The following is a 22,378-nucleotide window of genomic DNA, read 5'->3' as shown; positions in this document are numbered from 1 at the left end:
GACCGGGGCTGCGGTTTCTGCGGACCTGAGCGGCAGGTGGCATCGGAGAGTCAGACCTGCTTGCAGGCCCCAAGACGACACTCGGTCGGGAGACCGGGACAGGCCGCAGAAACGTGAGCAAGTGCCACTCGCAGCCCAGAGGAGAGGAAAGGAAAGCCCCAAGCATGCACCCAGCCCTGGCCCCCGCGCCACGGGCTGCGTCCCAGGAGCCGTCGCCACCTCTGAGCAGCCCAGATGGGAAGGGGGTGGGGCGGAGGACGGTTCCCGCGGCGAACTGCTCGCCGAGGGCCCCGGGGCCTCTGCGGGAGCGCCAAGCCGCGCGCCTCTCCGAGCCCTGCGCGGGGCCCTCGGGCGGGAATGCGCGGGGCCGGGACGCGGTGGCGGGTAGGGGGCTGGGTCGCGCGCGGGAGAGGGCGGCAGGAGGGAGCTGGAAGAGAGTTACCGCGTGAGAGAGCGGTTAAGAGCGCGCGGTCTCTTTGGAGATGCCCTGGCCAATGGCAGAAGCGGAAGCTGTTTATATGGGCGGGGCGTCGCCACGGCAGCAGGAGACGCCTTGCGAGCGGCTACTGAGTGCCGGTCCCCGGCCGCTGGCTTTCAGAGAGGCGCCGTCGGGCGTGAGTGGCGACGAGGATTGCTGGCTGGGCCCTCGAGCTGGGAGCAGAGAGCCGCGGTGAGGGTGGGCGGTGGGAGGAATTTGTTTGAGAACCTTCCTTTGGCCCGGGCTGCGCTCTGAGCCAGGTAAGGGACGGGGAGGGCTGCAGGCTGTGGGAAGGGAGGGCGTCAGTACCAGCCTGCTCTCCCATCCGTCCTCGACGGAAGTGGTGGGCCCGGGGACTGACATCAGAGGCGTTTGGGGGACACTCACTTCCCACCCCCTTATAACTCTCTGTATTGTTTCCTTCCTTCCCCTTGATCCCCATCCTAATATCCCTTTTCAAAGATCAGACGACCTCCCCCGCCCCCCGACCCGTCGTACTGCCCTCCTGGACTCTCTCGCCCCATTTCCATTGGTTGTGGACGGAGAGAGGGGGGTTAATTCCCCGCTTTGAGGGAGAAAGGGGTGGCCTCGCATGCCCCTACACTCTTCCCTCGTTTGGCTAATTAAGTCTCCTCTAAAAGATCCAAGAGGAAAAGAGCGAGGCGAACCCCCTGTGGGTCGGACCCCCGGGCACACCTTCTGTTTCCCAGACCTCGGCAGTAAAAGATCCTCCCCAGCTGCAGGAAGGATTTTAGTAAGAGCCTCCCCCCTCGCCCACACTCTCCCCTCGTGGGTGGGGAAAGAGGGCTCAGTTCCCGCTCTGGTCCCCGCAGGCACCACACTCCGTTTGGAGGAGGCTACCCCCGGATCGCGGGATGGAAGCCCGCTTCCGGGAGGCTGCGTAACTGAAGCGGCGGGAGTCAGCGGGCCGGAGAGCTCGGCGGCCACCCTCGGCTCGGCTCGTGGATGTTGACAGCCCCTTCGGAGAGTCCCCGCAGATATGGCGGAGAGCTGGCTACGCGTCTCGGGAGCAGGGGCAGCGGAGGAGGCCGGACCGGAAGGCGGCCTGGAGGAGTCCAACGCCCTGAATGACAGCCTGACCAGCCTGCAGTGGCTGCAGGACTTCTCCTTTCTCAACGCCAAGGTCCCCGCCCTGCCTTCGGCGGACACCGACCCCCACGGCTACCACGAGCTGTCAGGCTCGGCCGAGCCGGGGTCTCCCCTGGCGGCGGACCCCGCCTGCCTGGGGCAGCCGCACACACCCGGCAAGCCCACGTCCTTGTGCACGCCGCGGAGCGCCCCCTCGGGGCTGCAGGCCTCGCCTCCCGACGACGTGGACTACGCCACCAACCCGCACGTGAAGCCGCCCTACTCGTATGCCACGCTCATCTGCATGGCCATGCAGGCCAGCAAGGCCACCAAGATCACCCTGTCGGCCATCTACAAGTGGATCACGGACAGTTTCTGTTACTTCCGCCACGCTGATCCCACCTGGCAGGTAGGGAGGCACTCCCTCCCTCCCTCCCCATGCCCGCGCGGACTGGACTCACATCCCAGATCCGCAGGCCAAGTAGGCGCGGTACGGCCAGGGCCCCGAGAGAGGAAGGCCGTCCAGGAAGGACCTCAAGGGAGCCCAGTGCTTGGACTGCTGCCCCTTTGACTTCAGAGACGGAGGAGCGAGGATGTTCAGAGGGCTGTAGGGGTGCCGACCTAGAGGTTCAAGTGGAAAGAACTTGTCACTCATCCGGCAGGCTCAGCCCAAAGACCAGGGCTGAACTATGCGTGGACACAGCCCCCCAGGGTAGGTTGATGGACTGAGGGACACATTTTTGTCCCAAGTCCTGGAATTCCTCGACACTACCCTCCTCAAGGTCAGTTTGTCAGGGCCTGACTGGAGGCAGAGCATCGTTCCTGCCAGGCTCTGCATCCCGCCTGCTTTCAGTTGGCTGGAGGGGCTCTGGGAGGGGAGAGGGGCGTGCTGCAGGGTGTGAAGGCCATCTGTGTCCCAGTGGAAGGGCTCCGGGGCCTTCCGAAAGCTGCCGTGCCAGCCCCCACCCCAAGCCCTCCCTAGTTTCCTGCCTACACTCCTCCCCCTCTTCTCATCAACCTCCCTGGGGGGACAATTACCTCAGCCACGTGCTTTCCACAGGGGCTCTTTCCTCCCACACTGGCTTCATGTTCCAAGTCTCCGGAACCTGGCACAGAGCAGCCAAGGGGCCCAGACCACCATGTAAACCTCCCAGTCTTGCCAGGGGGCACTACTCACCTGCCGGCCCCACCCACCAGGCCCCAGACCCCTGTGCCCCAGCGTGGTTTGGACTGTGCACCCAGGCGTGAACAAGGCAGGATGGTGATTCAGGCTGGGCACACACTGCCCTGAGCCTCTTCGACCATCAGGATCAGGGGCTACTTGGGGACAGAGACCCTGAGGATGCACAGATCCTTCCCTGTGGCACAGGTCACAGGATCAGAGTTCCTGTGATCACAGCTATTCCACGTTTGCTTGGGCCCTGACCCTGGGGCAGGTACCATTTGTAACCTTGGTGAGAAAGCAGAGACCCTCCACCACCCCCCACCCCACCCCAAGCCTGAGAGGCCCCAGGAATGAGCGCTATGCTCTTGGCTGGGTAATAATCAACTGAGGCCTCAGAGCCTGGGGTGGGAGGAGGGGGACATGGTGGGTGAGGGCCCAGGCCAGCAGCCGGCTCTAGAATCAAGGAAAGTCATCAGATCCTCCCACACTTCATCCCCCCGCCACACACACCCCCTCACACCCACTCACTCATTTCACAAACAGAGAAGGCCAGCCAGGCCCAGGCAGAGGGAGATGGCCGTCCAGGACCTGGGGGAGCCAAGGCCTTTGAGCAGAGGCCGCAAGCAGCGGGGTAAGGGAGGGAGGGCAGGACAGGCTGGCACTGAGAGCCACCCTGCGGCTCAGGGCTCGGATGACTGAGCAGGCAGATATCCTGGCAAAAGTGAACAAAAGCCCCCAACAGCACTCCCAGCTCCTGGTGCCCCGTGGCTGGTGTCCCAGAGCCTCCCGCTCGGAGCAGCGCCTCTGTCTCCCCTGCCCCCATCGGAGAGAAGGTGGTGGTGGGACTGGCAGTGGCGCTAGGAGCCCCCCATCACTGACCCCACCCACTCTCCCAGCTGTCTTCCTTCTCTCCTATCTCCCTGTGTCCAGAACTCCATCCGCCACAACCTGTCCCTGAAGAAGGGCTTCATCAAGATGCCCCGGGAGAAGGACGAGCCAGGCAAGGGGGGCTTCTGGCGCATCGACCCCCAGTACGCCGAGCGGCTGCTGAGTGGGGCCTTGAAGAAGCGGCGGCTGCCCCCAGTCCACATCCACCCGGCCTTTGCCCGCCAGGCCGCGCCAGAGCCCAGCGCCGCCCCATGGGCCGGGCCACTGACCGTGAGCACCGAGGCCCAGCAGCTGCTGTGGGAGTTCGAGGAGGCCACTGGGGAGGCGGGCTGGGGTGCAGGCGAGGGCAGGCTGGGGCGTAAGCATCAACAGCCGCTGCCCAAGCAGGAGGCCAAGGTCCCGCGGCCCTCCAGCCCCCTGCTGCTGACCCCGGAGGAGCAGGGTGAGCTGGAACCCCTCAAGGGCAACTTTGACTGGGAGGCCATCTTGGACGCTGGCACGCTGGACGGGGAGCTGGGCACGCTGGAGACCTCGGAGCTGATCCCGCCGCTGAGCCCTGCCTCCCACGGGGACGTGGACCTCACCATCCACGGCCACCACATCGACTGCCCTGTTACCTGGGGGCCTCCAGTGGAGCAGGCTACCGACAGCCTGGACTTCGATGAGACCTTCCTGGCCACATCCTTCCTGGAGCACCCCTGGGACGAGAGCACCCGTAGCTCCCTGCCCCCCGAGCCCCTCTTTGAGGCCGGGGATGCCACACTGGCCTCTGACCTGCATGACTGGGCCAGCCTGGGCGCCTTCTTGTAAGAAGCCAGGCCCTGCCCCACCTCCAGACAGCACCGAAGTCTGGGCCCAGACTGCCCCCCTCCCCGCCAGTGCAGGCCCATGGACACCCTACCGCCCAGGCAGGGGCTGGGCCAGGTCACCCCACCAGGCCACACGGCCCCCAGCCCAGGCCATCCTCAGATTCTAGTCCAGCAGGCTGAGAATTGGGGCCCAGGACCAAAATTGCTGCCTCCGCTCCCCAGCCCCCCATACACACAGTGTTTCATGGATCCACTTCTTCCCTGCCCCAGAGACACGCTAAGGGCCCTGCACTATGAGAGCTGCGGCTTGGAGGGGCCCTGGCCAAGCTGGAAACATCAGTACGGGGCCCGCCCCGAACACCTTAGCTTCTGAAGCTTCTCTCTCTCCTGCTCTCCTCCCCAGGTCTCTATCCAGAGCAAGTTCCCAGGTACAACACATGCTGATTAGGTGACTGCAAATTAACACCCAAGAGGCCTCTCCCGGCAGTCTGTGAGGAGGAGCTAGGCGGAGGGGGGAAGAGAGAGGAGACAGAAAGGAGGCCGGGGTGCCGGGTGGAACCAGGAGATTTTCTAAGGCCTCTGGGATCTTCTGGCTTCATCCCTAGAGGTGGGGCAGAGGGTATGTGTCCCTAATCTTTGAGCCCAACTTGAGGCTGAGAGCAGCGGGGAGATGGGGATCTGGGGGTTAGGGGCTGGGGCAGCCAAGCTGCAGAGGGAAAGGGCACAGACAGACTAATGTAGTGAGTGTAGCTATAGCTGAGGCTTAACTGGGAGGGACGCAGTGCTTGCTAGAACCACTGGGACCAGGAATGGGGGGATGGCCCCGTGCCCTTGCTTGCACTCCTGCAGGGGAGTGTCTTGCTCCACCATAAACGCCCTGGCCTGCATCCCACATCCACTCTCCTAACCCGTCGGGCATTTTAACCTTTTTCATAGAAAGTTATTTACAATAAAAACAGTTTTAAAAATAAAGTTTTAAAAAGTCTCAAAATGGACCTGCTTGCAACTTTCTCTGGGGAAAAGCATGGGCCAGTTTTGGGGAGGCCACGGCCCAAGGGGGAATGGCTGGGAGGAAGATGGGGGGCACCAAAGGCCTGCAGAGTGTCCCCTGATGCACTCCTCATGATCTCTGGGTGCCCAGAGAGAAAGGGGGTGAGAGGCGGCCCTCGGGGGTCCCCTGCAGCCAGGGCCTCGGCACCTCTATATGTGCAATGGGGAGACTGTACCCACAGCCCCTAGGAGCAGGCGGCAAAGGAGGCCCAGCCCCCTCCCTGGCCCTGGGGACTCCCTCACAAAGGCCGTTCTTGCCTAGGGCTCGGCTCACGTTCCCCACCTCGCCCAAGTTGAGGGCCTGCCCAGACTCACCTGCAGTCCTCGCCTGGGCCTGTCTCCAGCTCCTCCCTCCCTTGGTCCCTTCCTGAAGGGACAGGGTGTGAGGTCAGAGGGCCCCAGCCCCTGGGGCCCCACTTGCCACCCTGGGGTTCATTCACCCCGCCCAGGGCCTTCCCTCCAATGCAGGTTGGGGCTGAGGGAGGCCATCAGGGCAGACGGAAGACAGGGTGCCTAGACCCTACAGCTCCAGCCTGTGCGGAATCAACGTACCAGAGTTCTGATGGGGAAACTGAGGCACAGCAAATATGTGACACTCAGCAGGCACCTTTCAACCCCCTCACCCCAGCTTTGCCGGGAACCCATCTCTCCCCCGAGCCCGCACCTGGCCCCGCCAGCACGCCATTGTGGTGCACAGCCCCTTCCCCCAGCACTCACGTGCACGTGCGCACAGACACACACACACACACACACACACACACACACACACACAAACGGGCACTGTCCTACACAATCCTGCCCAGCCTCCACGGGCCCCTTTCTCCTGAAGACCCTTTCTTTCCTTGCACTGGAGGCTGGCTCCAGAACACCCTGGCATTCCCCCGCCAACTTGCTGCTTTCCCTTGCTAATTATTCCAAATATTTCAGAAGGGTGCGCCCACTGCAGGGCCAGCCGGGTTGGGGCCTTACAGAGCTCAGGAGGCAGCCCATCCCCTTCCCACCGCTTGCTGAGGAGGCTGCCCCAACCTCCCTCTGAGACTCCCTTCACCCCCTAAGCAACGACTCCCTCCCTCTCCCCACCACCCTCTGGCCTTCCTCCCCACGCTCCCCAGCACTGGGGGAACATGGGGGCTCCAGCCTCTCCACTGGTCCCCAGGCTCAGCCTCCAGCCCCCGCCAAAAGGGGTACACCCTGGATTGACAGGTGGGGCCGGTCACTGTCCCCCCTCCTCACCCTCTGCCTGGGCCCATGCTGGGGGAAGAGGGGCAAGGTCAGGGGCTGGCAGAACTGCCTGCCAGGTAAGGAAAGGCTGAAGAAGCTTCTGGCTGCCAGGAAGAATCCCCAGGAGCTCCTGAAAATCCCTATGCTTGGCACTAGCGTCTCTGGGGCTGGGACCCAAACACTGGCACTTTTAAGGGTCCATGGATGCTGCCAATGAGCAGCCAAAGCTAAGAGGGGGCTCCGAAGCGGCCAGAACACAGGGCTTCACACACCCTTTCAGCAGGCAGCGTTTGGGGGTTGGCGGTGGAGGGGGCGGGAAGCGTGAGTGGATCCTGTCCCTCCTATTCATCCCTGCCCCGGCCCTTGGCTGGGTGGCTTTTTCAAAAAACATTCAGTGACTCCGTATTTATTTAGAGATTCAATGTAATCCCAGTCAATATATATTTTGCGCCCTTAACAGTAAGTTGCAGACAGGCTGCCCCATTAGCACTAGATACTTTAGTGTGTGTTTCCTTAGAACAAGGACACGCCTCCATAATCCCAGTACCACCATCACAATCAGGAAATGAACACTGACCTGGTAATCCCATGTAACCGCAGACCCCCTTCACATCTTGCAGATCACCCCAGTAATGCTCCTCTCCATTCCAGCATCCCAATCCAGGACCCCATGTGGCACTGAGTTGTCCTTTCTCTTTTGCCCTGTGTGGCTTTGAGCCCATGACTCAAGCTCTCTGGGCAGGTTTCGCATTTCCTTTGATCTCCACTTTTGAGGTGAGAAGCCCTTCAGCCACTTCAGCCTCAGGTGTGGTACAGTCCCTTCCCAAAGCAAGAAGCCAGCTTTCTGTCTCCTCACTTTCCACCTCTTCCCTATCCTCCCTCCCCCATGTATCGCCAGCCAGGAAAGGGATGAGGGGCAATGTTCAGGAACTCAGTGTTTGGGGACCCTCGCCGTCTGCCCACGGGACAGGCCACCCCCAGCTCCAGTGACGGCAAGGCCCCCGGGATGGGATTCCATGCTGGCCTGAAGCAAATGCGCCAGGCCTCCTGAAGAGCTGAGCTGAGGGCAGGAAACACTCTTCTCCCCGCCTCTGCCCCCCTCAACATACTGGGGACCCAGACTTGAAGAAGGAAGGTCATGTCCATGGTGTCCTCCCAGATCAGCACCGACACCGTCTCCTCCATGTCCGGCTCCTACATTGCCCCTGGCATGGAAGAGGACGGGGAGGCTCTCCCCTGCCCCCGGGCCGCCAGCAGGACGCCCTCAGAAGAAGGAGATGTAAGAGAGGAGCATGGGATCGCCCTCGCCGCTCTGCTCTGCTCTGTACTCGAGTCCCAAGGAGCTCAGTCCAGGGCCTGCCAGGGAGATCGGCAAAGCCCCCCAGTGCTCGGGAGGGGAGCCCTGGAAAACACGGTACCGGGTTGTTGAATCAAAGACTCCCTCAGATGTGATCTTCCATGTGGCACCACTTCTGTCCTGAGGACTTGGTTTGGGTTTGCTGCCAGGCGAGCTGGGTAGGAGAGCCGGTGGCATCTGCACCTTGACTTTTGTTGCTCCTTTGCAGGTGACGCCAACGGCGTCTCCAGACTGCAACTTTGCGGGCCTCGTCGCCACCGCCGAAGAGCAGGATGCAGAGGTAAGAGCAAGGTGGACGCTGGTGCCCCTCCCCGGTCAGAGGGACTGCCGGCGCTGGCACAGGATGCAAATAGGATGGGGGCTCTTCTGGAAGAAGCCTTCCAAGGTGGTGCACTTGGATCTGTTAGAGGCAGGGTGCAGAGCAGAGGGACTGTCCGGTTAGCAGAGGGTGCTGGTCTCAGCGTAATAGGCGTGGGGTGAGTTCCAGAGGGAAGTCTTCCAGGCCAGACCCTTGAGAGGGCGTTTGTCCTCCAATTCACTTAGTATTTACCTGGCACAGGCATCTCACATCTTCCTGGCACTGGGGGACACAAAGACCGAGTGACATGGCTTTTGCCTGCCCACACCCCCAATCCACCCATCCCATCCATTCCGGAGCTCCATCTGATGGAGGAATCAGAGTTATAACTCAGCGTGAGAAGTGCTCTGACGGAGGTGTGCCTGAAGTATATGGAATGCCCAGCTCCCAGTGGGGACTCTACAACTTTCTCTTGAGCCAGATGTTCTCAAAGGAGTATCTGGATGGGATTGGGGATCCTAAAGGGTTTCTGAAAGTTTTATGATCTCACGGTTTGCTTTTTCATTTGGCAACTTTGATTTCCACCTGAGAGAAACAGTGTGAGCTAAACTATTACCAAGGCTATTCCTGACAGTCCCAGGGTCCCTCTGTAAGGTGCCTCAGACCTGGTCCCCCTGTAATGTGTCTCAGACCTGGTCCCTACGGGCCGATCCTGCCTCGCCAAGCAAAATCTGCCTCTGCTGGGCCTCCCAGCCATCTCACACGGACAGGAAATGTATGGATACCATGAGGGTGATTAGTTCTGTCTTCTGACAATCAGTAGACTCATTTCACTGCTTTATGGACTCACAGTGCCTTCCTTCTGTCCTAGGGGAATGATGTTCTAGAAGAAGAGGACGGATCACCCACACAAGAAGATGGTAAAAGACCTGGTCTTTTGCTCCCTTTTATTATATTTCTTTCCCGGGTATTCTCTGAAGGGTACAGAAAGGGGCACTGGTGTGACTTGGTGGCACTGCTCAAGGGTGTGGCTTTGGGGAAAGGTCGTCTTCTTGATGGAATATCAAAGCAAGCAGGGTATCTGAGGACCTCAGCAGCCTTCCTGGCTCTTTCTGGGCCTCTGAGCCAAGGCTGCAGTAGATACATGGAGTTCTCCACCTACGTTGAGTAGATCCTGAAGCTTCTTGGGCAACTGCCATCACCTTCCTTCCTGCTTCAGCTTCTCAGCTGAGTCTCACAGAACTGCTCTAGCAGCCCCAAAGTTCATCTGCAGCAGGAGAACAGCTTCCTCCCCTTGGGGGAACCGACTGTTAGGCAGTAGGTTTTCCTGCTTTAGTGAAGAAAACGGCTGATGTTACAGTAGCAGAAGGATCACAGCCCTGGCGGCACAGCAAAGGTGAGGTGAAGAGACGTTAGCAGCTCAGCGTACACTAGTGTTTGTAGGCTATTGGCACGAGTCTCTTTACCATCATTCAGGCCTCAAGTAGATATTTTTTTTAATTGGAAGAGTTGGTTTACAATGTTGTGTTAGTTTCTGCTGTACAGCAACGTGAATCTATTATACATATACATATATCCACTCTTTTTTTAGATTCTTTGCCCATATAGGCCATTACAGGGTACTGAGTAGAGTCCCCTGTGCTCTACAGCAGGTCCTTATTAGGTATCTATTTTATATATAGTAGTGTGTATATGTCAATCCCAATCTCCCAATTTATCCCTCCCCTCCCTTGCCCCCCGCCATAACCATAAGTTTGTTTTCTACACCTGTGACTCTATTTCTGTTTTGTAAATAAGGTCAATCATATCTTCAGTCGGAAGAATTTGGTTTTTAGTAAGCCGAGAAGTGAAGGAACAACCTACATATAGAGCAAGGAAGTGGGGGTGGGGAGGTGACCTGGGAGTCCCACCTGGGAGTGTAGGACCAGGCGTCCCAGGAACCGGTGTCTCTTCCCTCTGCTCCTCTGAGGTGCCTCCACAGAAGGGCAACCTCCAGAGCAAACCTGGATCCCAGCCTGGATGCAGATGTCACACTAGTCACCTCTGCTTTGGCCATGGCAGTTGCTTGGGGGGCGGTGTGGTGTGCAGGGGTGTGCATGCGCACATGACCACTCTCTCTCCTGGCCAAGTAGTGCCGGAGGAGGGGTGGTCGCCCAGGCTGTGCCTCTGCCGCACGCACACGCCAACCAAGCCGGGGTTGGGCACTACCTCCCCTCGGTTGATGTCTTCAGGGCACAAGGCTCCGAGATCTCCATTGTGATTGCCGTCCCCAGTAGAATATTTGCTTCTAAAAGGCACAGGGCAGTACGTGGTTTCCGCCTGACATTCCATATGTGGTTTCCACCTGACATGCCGTACGCAGTAGATGTATGTTTCTTCCTCTCCCTTTCACCAAGGAAGAAAAACCGAGTGGGGTGCTTGAAAAAATAACATCTAAAACTGTCCCCTTCCCATCTTACACGACTGTAGGTTTCTGGTCAGCCCCTTAAAACATCCTCAGAATAGCAAATTAAGTCTCAAAGAAAATAAATCGTAATTTTGTGAACAATGCGATTCTTTGATTTGAGGTGCAAAATTACGGGACCAAAGAGCTTTAATTGCCATTTTATGTATTAGTCATTTCGCAGAGCCTTGTGGTCATAAACACACCCCACGTGCACCGACAGACACAGGCCGGAGTCCGGGGTCACTTCCCCCGTGGCTCTCCTAGCTCTTCCAGCCTGGCTTAGCTCTACTGTGGGCCCGGGTCTGCGTGTCCGAATCCCACAGACCTCCCCAGGGTCTGATTTCCCAGGAACGAAGGCTGGAAAGGGGCCAGTTAAGGAAACAGAGCAGAACAGAGCGAGAACACAAACGTACCCACACAGTTTCCTTTATTGTCCACTCTACCCACTTAATTCTTGTTTTTAATTTTAATTATTTATTTTTTTAACATATGATTTGATGTTTTTTGTCTCCATCCTTAAGATTTTTATTTTAAGGACAGCAAAGCAGAGAAAAACACAGCCAGGTCCTCTCTAACTGCCTTAACTCCGTTACAGGCCAGAGGACATTCGCATTTCTAGGTATGGAGTGTGACAATAACAATGACTTTGACATCGCCAGCATGAAAGCACTGGACAATAAGCTGTGCTCTGCGGTCTGCTTACCCGGTGAGTGGCAGTCTGCTGAACATGAACTTGGTGGGAGACGCTCCCCTGCTCGCACCCCTGCTCTCACCCTGGGACACCCATCTCCTGCCCTGCAGTTCCTGCAAGAAGGCATGGGCTTTGCTAAGGTGCTGGGAGCCAGTTGCTGAAAGGAAGTGAGGCGGCCTCGGGAGAGTCCTTGGGCAACGAGCGACTCTGCTCTAAGCGAAACTATTTGGGCATGGAGAAAGGCACAAAAATACCTCCCAAGCCTTCCAATTTGACCTGACCGCGTCCTCTCCATCATGATCTTGCAGATCCCATGGCAGGGGGCCTGGTCTCGTTTCCATCAACAGGCAGTTTAAGGCAGACACGGCGTCTGTGATAAGGTCTTGGAAAGAGAGCCTGAGTCCTTGAAAAGGAAACCTGTAGCCCCTCAGAGGAGAGTGGTTAGTTAGGATCAGAGAGGAATTTCAAAGGCTGCATTTTATAGACTAGCTCTGTGACCCAGTGAGCCCTGGGCGACCACCAGTTGCCTTGTGCTCCCTAGATTTGGATCCCAAAGGAACGATCAGGGGTCGAGGGTGACTCTTCTCCCTGGAGCCCTAACTCTGTAAATTCAATCAGGGCCATCAACGTGCCCCTTATTCCTTCTCATGACACTAAACTGAATCCGGGATGAGTTCTCAGGAGGAGCCCACCTGTCAGTCACACTCTGGGCACTGATGTCCCCCTGCTCCATGCTCACCAAGGGCTTCACCAACCATGGCTCTAAAGCCACGTCTTGCCCGGTGGACTAGGGCGAAATTGCCCCTTCTGGGTTCACGGCAGAGACTGCCTTCATGTTGCATGGTTTGTAATCTCTTAAACATGCCCTGGACATGTTTAAGCTTCAGGACAGCCACGTCCCATCGTGGGTCCAGTGCTTTACTCCCTTGGCAACGTGGCTACAGGTGCTGGAGGGACACAAACTCCTGTGGTTGCCACTCTCCATCAGCTTGCAAAAGACCCAGGTCCTCACCCCTCTGGCCCCATGCAGGCTTGTGGGGGAGGAAGCCGTAATCCCCAGAGACACCTCCCACAGCCTTCCCAGGGGCTCGCCAGCCTTTCCACTTAGCGTTGACCCAGCCAGGCCTGGGCCAGAGCGGCTGAGGTCCAGGGTACACTTCACTTCCTGCCTTCCCACTCTTTACCTGGCTTCTGTCTGTCCATTGGTTTCTCATGTCTTTTTGCCAAATGTACGTCTGTCTGTCCAGTTTGTTTATTTTGAAACTCATTTAGGTTATCCAGACTTCGTGTGAAAGTTCATGTTCACCCACACCCAACCCCAAGCTTGCTGGGCACGCGCACATCCGAGGGGCCCTCGCTGAGGCTTCCATTCCTAACTGGCAAGAGCCTGTATTTAATATGCTGAAATTTTCCAGGAAAAAAAAATATATGTGAGACTAGATTAATCCCTGTTCCACAAAAGCGGGGATGCTTCTGTGGCAAAGGTTACAGGCAGGATTTGTTTTGGTCACTAGTTGGGGAAGATGCCATCTCTGCCCTCACTCCGCCCTGAGTCTGGGGCAGCGGTGCCGGCCAGCCGCTCACTGGGCTTCAAGAGAGGAATCTAGGCTCCTGCCTCCCCGCAGTGGCCGCCCACCAACCCCCGAGTTTGGCAGAGAGAGCTCCTGGGAATTGTTTCAGCCTCCCATGCTGTTGGAAACTGACCCCAGGCCTTGTGCTTCCTCCTCTCCCTAACTCCTTCGGGCCAACCTGCTGGTGGATGTTTATTCCACTCTGGGATGGCGGCAGGGGAGCGACACCTGGAAGGAAAACAATGCCTGGGCTTCTTTACAGTGATCTCGGGAGCCAGCCATTCTCAGATTAAACTGGCTTCACCGTTCAGGCCAGACATGAAACCGAATGACAGTGGCGGCTGCCGGGAGAGGGAGTTGAGGGTCGCATCGTAGCCTCACCCCGAGGTCTCAAGGGCTCTTACGGGAGAAGGAAAGTGCATCTGCTCTCTTGGTAAAAGGTTTCTCGGGTTCTGCTGTTAGCGTCACACTGGTAATAAAGAGCTGGGGAACTCTCTGGAAGCATCTGTCGGGTTAATGTCAGGTTAATGACAGGAGCATCCACTGTGGTAGTTCCCGTGGAATCAACAGACCTCACCACGCTCAGCTGTAAGTTCAAAGTTCCATCCTATGACTGAGGTGCCTCAGGCTGGCTTGGCCGTCAGGACAGCTTCTCAGGCACTCGGTCTCCCTCTCCACGCTGTTTCCCTCCCCACACGGATGCCACTCCCCTCACGGAGGGCCCACAAGGAGGGAGCCCGGGGAGCATCCCATGGTCCACCCTCCCCAGGCCCAAAGGTGCTCTGCCAGGAGCCCCAGCTGGTGGCAAGTATGGCTCAGGTCCCCATCCTCGCTGCTCTCATCACCCTTGTGGGAGTGATGCTGAGAAAGCACCTGTGTCATTCCAGCACCTCTTCCCCTAAGAAGCCTCTGGGTCTTCTTTGGCCCCAAGACCAATGCGGTGCGGCGGGGGGGGGGGGGGGGGGGGGCGATGGTATGTTCTGAGATTGTTCTGCAAGGTTCACAAAGGGAGGAACTCTGAGTTGACCATTGTAGGTGGTGAGCCTATTAGAATCACGAGGCCGTGCTAGGTAGACGGGCCTCCAAGGAATCTGATGGAGTATCACTCAGGCGGCAGGATAGTGGCCAGGGGACCAGTGACAATTCTGTGAAAAGGCTCTGGGGCGTGTGATGGGAAAAAGCAAAGATAATTTGAGTTTATTAGTGGAAATACAAATGGTATTGTTTTGTTTTGTTTTGTTTTTTGTGGTACGTGGGCCTCTCACTGTTGTGGCCTCTCCCGTTGCAGAGCACAGGCTCCGGACGCACCGGCTCACCGGCCACGGCTCATGGGCCAAGCCGCTCCGTGGCATGTGGGATCTTCCCGGACCGGGGCACGAACCCATGTCCCCTGCATCGGCAGGTGGACTCTCAACCAAGGGTAAGCTGTGAAAAGGCGAAAGAGAGGCATGGACATATATACACTACCAAACGTAAGGTAGATAGATAGTGGGAAGCAGCCGCAGAGCACAGGGAGATCAGCTCGGTGCTTTGTGACCGCCTGGAGGGGTGGGATGGGGAGGGTGGGAGGGAGGGAGATGCATGAGGGAAGGGGTGTGGGAACAGATGTATATGTATGACTGATTCACTTTGTTATAAAGCAGAAACTAATAAAAAAATAAAAATAAAAATAAAAACAATAAATACTTGGGAAGAAAAAAAAACTTTGACTCAAGACAAGCTGGACATGGAGGAGTGAGAGAGGGCAAGGGGTAGAGGGAAAGACATGTTTCTGGGTGGGGGCTGGTGTACCATCCCCCGGGCACAGCTCCTGCGCAGAGGCTTGATATGCAGCCCTCACCTCCACCCACCCACAGCAATCAGAGAAGAAAAGGAAATAAAAGGAATCCAAATTGGAAAAGAAGATGTAAAGCTGTCACTGTTTGCAGATGACATGATACTAGACATAGAGAATCCTAAAGATGCTACCAGAAAACTACTAGAGCTAATCAATGTATTTGGTAAAGTAGCAGGATACAAAATTAATGCACAGAAATCTCTGGCATTCCCGTACACTAATGATGAAGAATCTGAAAGTGAAATCAAGAAAACACTCCCGTTTACCATTGCAACAAAAAGAATAAAATACCTAAGAATAAACCTACCTAAGGAGACAAAAGACCTGTATGCAGAAAATTATAAGACACTGATGAAAGAAATTAAAGATGATACAAATAGATGGAGAGATATACCATGCTCCTGGATTGGAAGAATCGATATCGTGAAAATGACTCTACTACCCAAAGCAATCTACAGGTTCAATGCAATCCCTATCAAACTTCCACTGGCATTTTTCACAGAACTGGAACAAAACATTTCAAACTTTGTTTGGAAAAACAAAAGACTCCGAATAGCCAAAGCAATCTTGAGAACGAAAAACGGAGCTGGAGGAATCAGGCTCCCTGACTTCAGACTACACTACAAAGCTACAGTAATCAAGACAGTGTTTTACTGGCACAAAACCAGAAAGATAGATCAATGGAACAGGATAGAAAGCCCAGAGATAAACCCACGCACATATGGTCAACTGATCTTTGATCAAGGAGGCAGGAATGTACAGTGGAGAAAGGACAGCCTATTCAATAAGTGGTGCTGGGAAAACTGGACAGGGACATGTAAAAGTATGAGATTAGATCATTCCCTAACACCATACACAAAAATAAGCTCAAAATGGATTAAAGACCTCAATGTAAGGCCAGAAACTATCAAAGTCTTAGAGGAAAACATAGGCAGAACACTCTATGACATAAATCACAGCAAGATCCTTTTGGACCCACCTCCTAGAGAAATGGAAATAAAAACAAAGATAAACAAATGGGACCTAATGAAACTTCAAAGCCCTTGCACAGCAAAGGAAACCATAAACAAGACCAAAAGACAACCCTCAGAATGGGAGAAAATATTTGCAAATGAAGCAACTGACAAAGGATTAATCTCCAAAATTTAAGAACAGCTCATGCAGCTCAATAGCAAAACAACAAACAACCCAATCCAAAATTGGGCAGAAGACTTAAATAGGCATTTCTCCAAAGAAGATATACAGACTGCCAACAAACACATGAAAGAATGCTCAACATCATTAATCATTAGAGAAATGCAAATCAAAACTACAATGAGATATCATCTCACACCAGTCAGAATGGCCATCATCAAGAAATCTAGAAACAATAAATGCTGGAGAGGGTGTGGAGAAAAGGGAACACTCTTGCACTGCTGGTGGGAATGTGAATTGGTACAGCCACTATGGAGAACAGTATGGAGGTTCCTTAAAAGACTAAAAATCCAACTACCATATGACCCAGCAATCCCACCACTAGGCATATACCCTGAGAAAACCATAATTCAAAAAGAGGCATGTACCAGAATGTTCATTGCAGCTCTATTCACAATAGCCCGGAGATGGAAACAACCTAAGTGTCCATCATCGGATGAATGGATAAAGAAGATGTGGCACATATATACAATGGAATATTACTCAGCCATAAAAAGAAACGAAACTGAGCTCTTTGTAATGAGGTGGATAGACCTAGAGTCTGTCATACAGAGTGAAGTAAGTCAGAAAGAGAAAGACAAATACTGTATGCTAACACATATATATGGAATTTTAAAAAAATGTCATGAAGAACCTAGGGGTAAAACAGGAATAAAGTCACAGACCTACTTGAGAATGGACTTGAGGATATGGGGAGGGGGAAGGGTAAGCTGTGACAAAGCGAAAGAGAGGCATGGACATATATACACTACCAAACGTAAGGTAGATAGATAGTGGGAAGCAGCCGCAGAGCACAGGGAGATCAGCTCGGTGCTTTGTGACCGCCTGGAGGGGTGGGATGGGGAGGGTGGGAGGGAGGGAGGTGCATGAGGGAAGGGATGTGGGAACAGAGGTATATGTATGACTGATTCACTTTGTTATAAAGCAGAAACTAATAAAAAAATAAAAATTAAATAAAAATTAAAATAAAACAATAAATACTTGGGAAGAAAAAAAAAACTTTGACTCAAGACAAGCTGGACATGGAGGAGTGAGAGAGGGCAAGGGGTAGAGGGAAAGACATGTTTCTGGGTGGGAGCTGGTGTACCATCCCCCGGGCACAGCTCCTGCGCAGAGGCCTGATAAGGAGCCCTCACCTCCACCCACCCCCTTCAACCAGAGAACTTCCAACTGCAGCTCCTCAGTAATTGAAGAGCAGGAAAGCTGGTGACTGGAGGGAGGCTGGGGGAGGGGAGGAGGAAGGACCACAGTCCACCGTTAGTCCGTCACTTAAAGGCTGGTGAAATTAATGGGGCAAATGACCCCAGTCAAAGAATTTGGCAAGTCCACGGCTTTCCTGGGTTTCACCCAGCGGCTCTGTTTCCTCGGCTATCTGGAAAGGAGGGAGAGCACTTGCGAAGAAGCCTCTGGAATGTCAGCTTCTGGGAATCTTGCTGAGGACAGGGCGGGGAGGGAGCGCTTACCGGGAAACACTGGATTACCCTAGCCGCCTTGGGGTGCCTGCGACCGGGGCTGCGGTTTCTGCGGACCTGAGCGGCAGGTGGCATCGGAGAGTCAGACCTGCTTGCGGGCACCAAGACGACACTCGGTCGGGAGACCGGGGCAGGCCGCAGAAACGTGAGCAAGTGCCACTCGCAGCCCAGAGGAGAGGAAAGGAAAGCCCCAAGCATGCACCCAGCCCTGGCCCCCGCGCCACGGGCTGCGTCCCAGGAGCCGTCGCCACCTCTGAGCAGCCCAGATGGGAAGGGGGTGGGGCGGAGGACGGTTCCCGCGGCGAACTGCTCGCCGAGGGCCCCGGGGCCTCTGTGGGAGCGCCAAGCCGCGCGCCTCTCCGAGCCCTGCGCGGGGCCCTCGGGCGGGAATGCGCGGGGCCGGGACGCGGTGGCGGGTAGGGGGCTGGGTCGCGCGCGGGAGAGGGCGGCAGGAGGGAGCTGGAAGAGAGTTACCGCGTGAGAGAGCGGTTAAGAGCGCGCGGTCTCTTTGGAGATGCCCTGGCCAATGGCAGAAGCGGAAGCTGTTTATATGGGCGGGGCGTCGCCACGGCAGCAGGAGACGCCTTGCGAGCGGCTACTGAGTGCCGGTCCCCGGCCGCTGGCTTTCAGAGAGGCGCCGTCGGGCGTGAGTGGCGACGAGGATTGCTGGCTGGGCCCTCGAGCTGGGAGCAGAGAGCCGCGGTGAGGGTGGGCGGTGGGAGGAATTTCTTTGAGAACCTTCCTTTGGCCCGGGCTGCGCTCTGAGCCAGGTAAGGGACGGGGAGGGCTGCAGGCCGTGGGAAGGGAGGGCGTCAGTACCAGCCCGCTCTCCCATCCGTCCCCGACGGAAGTGGTGGGCCCGGGGACTGACATCAGAGGCGTTTGGGGGACACTCACTTCCCACCCCCTTATAACTCTCTGTATTGTTTCCTTCCTTCCCCTTGATCCCCATCCTAATATCCCTTTTCAAAGATCAGACGACCTCCCCCGCCCCCCGACCCGTCGTACTGCCCTCCTGGACTCTCTCGCCCCATTTCCATTGGTTGTGGACGGAGAGAGGGGGGTTAATTCCCCGCTTTGAGGGAGAAAGGGGTGGTCTCGCATGCCCCTACACTCTTCCCTCGTTTGGCTAATTAAGTCTCCTCTAAAAGATCCAAGAGGAAAAGAGCGAGGCGAACCCCCTGTGGGTCGGACCCCCGGGCACACCTTCTGTTTCCCAGACCTCGGCAGTAAAAGATCCTCCCCAGCTGCAGGAAGGATTTTAGTAAGAGCCTCCCCCCTCGCCCACACTCTCCCCTCGGGGGTGGGGAAAGAGGGCTCAGTTCCCGCTCTGGTCCCCGCAGGCACCACACTCCGTTTGGAGGAGGCTACCCCCGGATCGCGGGATGGAAGCCCGCTTCCGGGAGGCTGCGTAACTGAAGCCGCGGGAGTCAGCGGGCCGGAGAGCTCGGCGGCCACCCTCGGCTCGGCTCGTGGATGTTGACAGCCCCCTCGGAGAGTCCCCGCAGATATGGCGGAGAGCTGGCTACGCGTCTCGGGAGCAGGGGCAGCGGAGGAGGCCGGACCGGAAGGCGGCCTGGAGGAGTCCAACGCCCTGAATGACAGCCTGACCAGCCTGCAGTGGCTGCAGGACTTCTCCTTTCTCAACGCCGAGGTCCCCGCCCTGCCTTCGGCGGACACCGACCCCCACGGCTACCACGAGCTGTCAGGCTCGGCCGAGCCGGGGTCTCCCCTGGCGGCGGACCCCGCCTGCCTGGGGCAGCCGCACACACCCGGCAAGCCCACGTCCTTGTGCACGCCGCGGAGCGCCCCCTCGGGGCTGCAGGCCTCGCCTCCCGACGACGTGGACTACGCCACCAACCCGCACGTGAAGCCGCCCTACTCGTATGCCACGCTCATCTGCATGGCCATGCAGGCCAGCAAGGCCACCAAGATCACCCTGTCGGCCATCTACAAGTGGATCACGGACAGTTTCTGTTACTTCCGCCACGCTGATCCCACCTGGCAGGTAGGGAGGCACTCCCTCCCTCCCTCCCCATGCCCGCGCGGACTGGACTCACATCCCAGATCCGCAGGCCAAGTAGGCGCGGTACGGCCAGGGCCCCGAGAGAGGAAGGCCGTCCAGGAAGGACCTCAAGGGAGCCCAGTGCTTGGACTGCTGCCCCTTTGACTTCAGAGACCGAGGAGGGAGGATGTTCAGAGGGCTGTAGGGGTGCCGACCTAGAGGTTCAAGTGGAAAGAACTTGTCACTCATCCGGCAGGCTCAGCCCAAAGACCAGGGCTGAACTATGCGTGGACACAGCCCCCCAGGGTAGGTTGATGGACTGAGGGACACATTTTTGTCCCAAGTCCTGGAATTCCTCGACACTACCCTCCTCAAGGTCAGTTTGTCAGGGCCTGACTGGAGGCAGAGCATCGTTCCTGCCAGGCTCTGCATCCCGCCTGCTTTCAGTTGGCTGGAGGGGCTCTGGGAGGGGAGAGGGGCGTGCTGCAGGGTGTGAAGGCCATCTGTGTCCCAGTGGAAGGGCTCCGGGGCCTTCCGAAAGCTGCCGTGCCAGCCCCCACCCCAAGCCCTCCCTAGTTTCCTGCCTACACTCCTCCCCCTCTTCTCATCAACCTCCCTGGGGGGACAATTACCTCAGCCACGTGCTTTCCACAGGGGCTCTTTCCTCCCACACTGGCTTCATGTTCCAAGTCTCCGGAACCTGGCACAGAGCAGCCAAGGGGCCCAGACCACCATGTAAATCTCCCAGTCTTGCCAGGGGGCACTACTCACCTGCCGGCCCCACCCACCAGGCCCCAGACCCCTGTGCCCCAGCGTGGTTTGGACTGTGCACCCAGGCGTGAACAAGGCAGGATGGTGATTCAGGCTGGGCACACACTGCCCTGAGCCTCTTCGACCATCAGGATCAGGGGCTACTTGGGGACAGAGACCCTGAGGATGCACAGATCCTTCCCTGTGGCACAGGTCACAGGATCAGAGTTCCTGTGATCACAGCTATTCCACGTTTGCTTGGGCCCTGACCCTGGAGCAGGTACCATTTGTAACCTTGGTGAGAAAGCAGAGACCCTCCACCACCCCCCACCCCACCCCAAGCCTGAGAGGCCCCAGGAATGAGCGCTATGCTCTTGGCTGGGTAATAATCAACTGAGGCCTCAGAGCCTGGGGTGGGAGGAGGGGGACATGGTGGGTGAGGGCCCAGGCCAGCAGCCGGCTCTAGAAACAAGGAAAGTCATCAGATCCTCCCACACTTCATCCCCCCCGCCACACACACCCCCTCACACCCACTCACTCATTTCACAAACAGAGAAGGCCAGCCAGGCCCAGGCAGAGGGAGATGGCCGTCCAGGACCTGGGGGAGCCAAGGCCTTTGACCAGAGGCCGCAAGCAGCGGGGTAAGGGAGGGAGGGCAGGACAGGCTGGCACTGAGAGCCACCCTGCGGCTCAGGGCTCGGATGACTGAGCAGGCAGATATCCTGGCAAAAGGGAACAAAAGCCCCCGACAGCACTCCCAGCTCCTGGTGCCCCGTGGCTGGTGTCCCAGAGCCTCCCGCTCGGAGCAGCGCCTCTGTCTCCCCTGCCCCCATCGGAGAGAAGGTGGTGGTGGGACTGGCAGTGGCGCTAGGAGCCCCCCATCACTGACCCCACCCACTCTCCCAGCTGTCTTCCTTCTCTCCTATCTCCCTGTGTCCAGAACTCCATCCGCCACAACCTGTCCCTGAAGAAGGGCTTCATCAAGATGCCCCGGGAGAAGGACGAGCCAGGCAAGGGGGGCTTCTGGCGCATCGACCCCCAGTACGCCGAGCGGCTGCTGAGTGGGGCCTTGAAGAAGCGGCGGCTGCCCCCAGTCCACATCCACCCGGCCTTTGCCCGCCAGGCCGCGCCAGAGCCCAGCGCCGCCCCATGGGCCGGGCCACTGACCGTGAGCACCGAGGCCCAGCAGCTGCTGCGGGAGTTCGAGGAGGCCACTGGGGAGGCGGGCTGGGGTGCAGGCGAGGGCAGGCTGGGGCGTAAGCGTCAACAGCCGCTGCCCAAGCAGGAGGCCAAGGTCCCGCGGCCCTCCAGCCCCCTGCTGCTGACCCCGGAGGAGCAGGGTGAGCTGGAACCCCTCAAGGGCAACTTTGACTGGGAGGCCATCTTGGACGCTGGCACGCTGGACGGGGAGCTGGGCACGCTGGAGACCTCGGAGCTGATCCCGCCGCTGAGCCCTGCCTCCCACGGGGACGTGGACCTCACCATCCATGGCCACCACATCGACTGCCCTGTTACCTGGGGGCCTCCAGTGGAGCAGGCTACCGACAGCCTGGACTTCGATGAGACCTTGCTGGCCACATCCTTCCTGGAGCACCCCTGGGACGAGAGCACCCGTAGCTCCCTGCCCCCCGAGCCCCTCTTTGAGGCCGGGGATGCCACACTGGCCTCTGACCTGCATGACTGGGCCAGCCTGGGCGCCTTCTTGTAAGAAGCCAGGCCCTGCCCCACCTCCAGACAGCACCGAAGTCTGGGCCCAGACTGCCCCCCTCCCCACCAGTGCAGGCCCATGGACACCCTACCGCCCAGGCAGGGGCTGGGCCAGGTCACCCCACCAGGCCACACGGCCCCCAGCCCAGGCCATCCTCAGATTCTAGTCCAGCAGGCTGAGAATTGGGGCCCAGGACCAAAATTGCTGCCTCCGCTCCCCAGCCCCCCATACACACAGTGTTTCATGGATCCACTTCCGCCCTGCCCCAGAGACACGCTAAGGGCCCTGCACTATGAGAGCTGCGGCTTGGAGGGGCCCTGGCCAAGCTGGAAACATCAGTACGGGGCCC

At 57.6% G+C, this 22,378-nt stretch overlaps 2 protein-coding genes across 2 annotated transcripts; both read left to right on the top strand.

Annotated features, from left to right (window-relative positions):
- The first annotated feature begins 1,478 nt into the window (after nt 1–1,478).
- Nucleotides 1,479–4,430, top strand: LOC132479077 (forkhead box protein J1-like). The gene is made up of 2 exons (XM_060082639.1): nt 1,479–1,976; nt 3,663–4,430. Exons 1-2 carry the CDS (start codon nt 1,479–1,481, stop codon nt 4,428–4,430), a joined length of 1,266 nt encoding a protein of 421 aa, XP_059938622.1.
- A 14,646-nt stretch (nt 4,431–19,076) lies between these two features.
- On the top strand, nt 19,077–22,029 carry LOC132478847 (forkhead box protein J1-like). The gene is made up of 2 exons (XM_060082294.1): nt 19,077–19,574; nt 21,262–22,029. Exons 1-2 carry the CDS (start codon nt 19,077–19,079, stop codon nt 22,027–22,029), a joined length of 1,266 nt encoding a protein of 421 aa, XP_059938277.1.
- The last annotated feature ends 349 nt before the right edge of the window (nt 22,030–22,378 follow it).

The sequence above is a fragment of the Mesoplodon densirostris genome, chromosome 18 (assembly GCF_025265405.1).
Source record: "Mesoplodon densirostris isolate mMesDen1 chromosome 18, mMesDen1 primary haplotype, whole genome shotgun sequence".
NCBI classification, from domain to species: Eukaryota; Metazoa; Chordata; class Mammalia; order Artiodactyla; family Ziphiidae; genus Mesoplodon; species Mesoplodon densirostris.
Note: the sequence above shows the minus strand (reverse complement) of the source record. Positions and strands in the feature narration are given on the sequence as shown.

Excerpts from the sequence above, each read along its gene's own strand:
- LOC132479077 (XM_060082639.1), top strand. The coding sequence starts at position 1,479 with ATGGCGGAGAGCTGGCTACGCGTCTCGGGAGCAGGGGCAGCGGAGGAG. Across the intron at positions 1,977-3,662 it reads ACGCTGATCCCACCTGGCAG|AACTCCATCCGCCACAACCT; the intron begins GTAGGGAGGCAC and ends CCCTGTGTCCAG.
- LOC132478847 (XM_060082294.1), top strand. The coding sequence starts at position 19,077 with ATGGCGGAGAGCTGGCTACGCGTCTCGGGAGCAGGGGCAGCGGAGGAG. Across the intron at positions 19,575-21,261 it reads ACGCTGATCCCACCTGGCAG|AACTCCATCCGCCACAACCT; the intron begins GTAGGGAGGCAC and ends CCCTGTGTCCAG.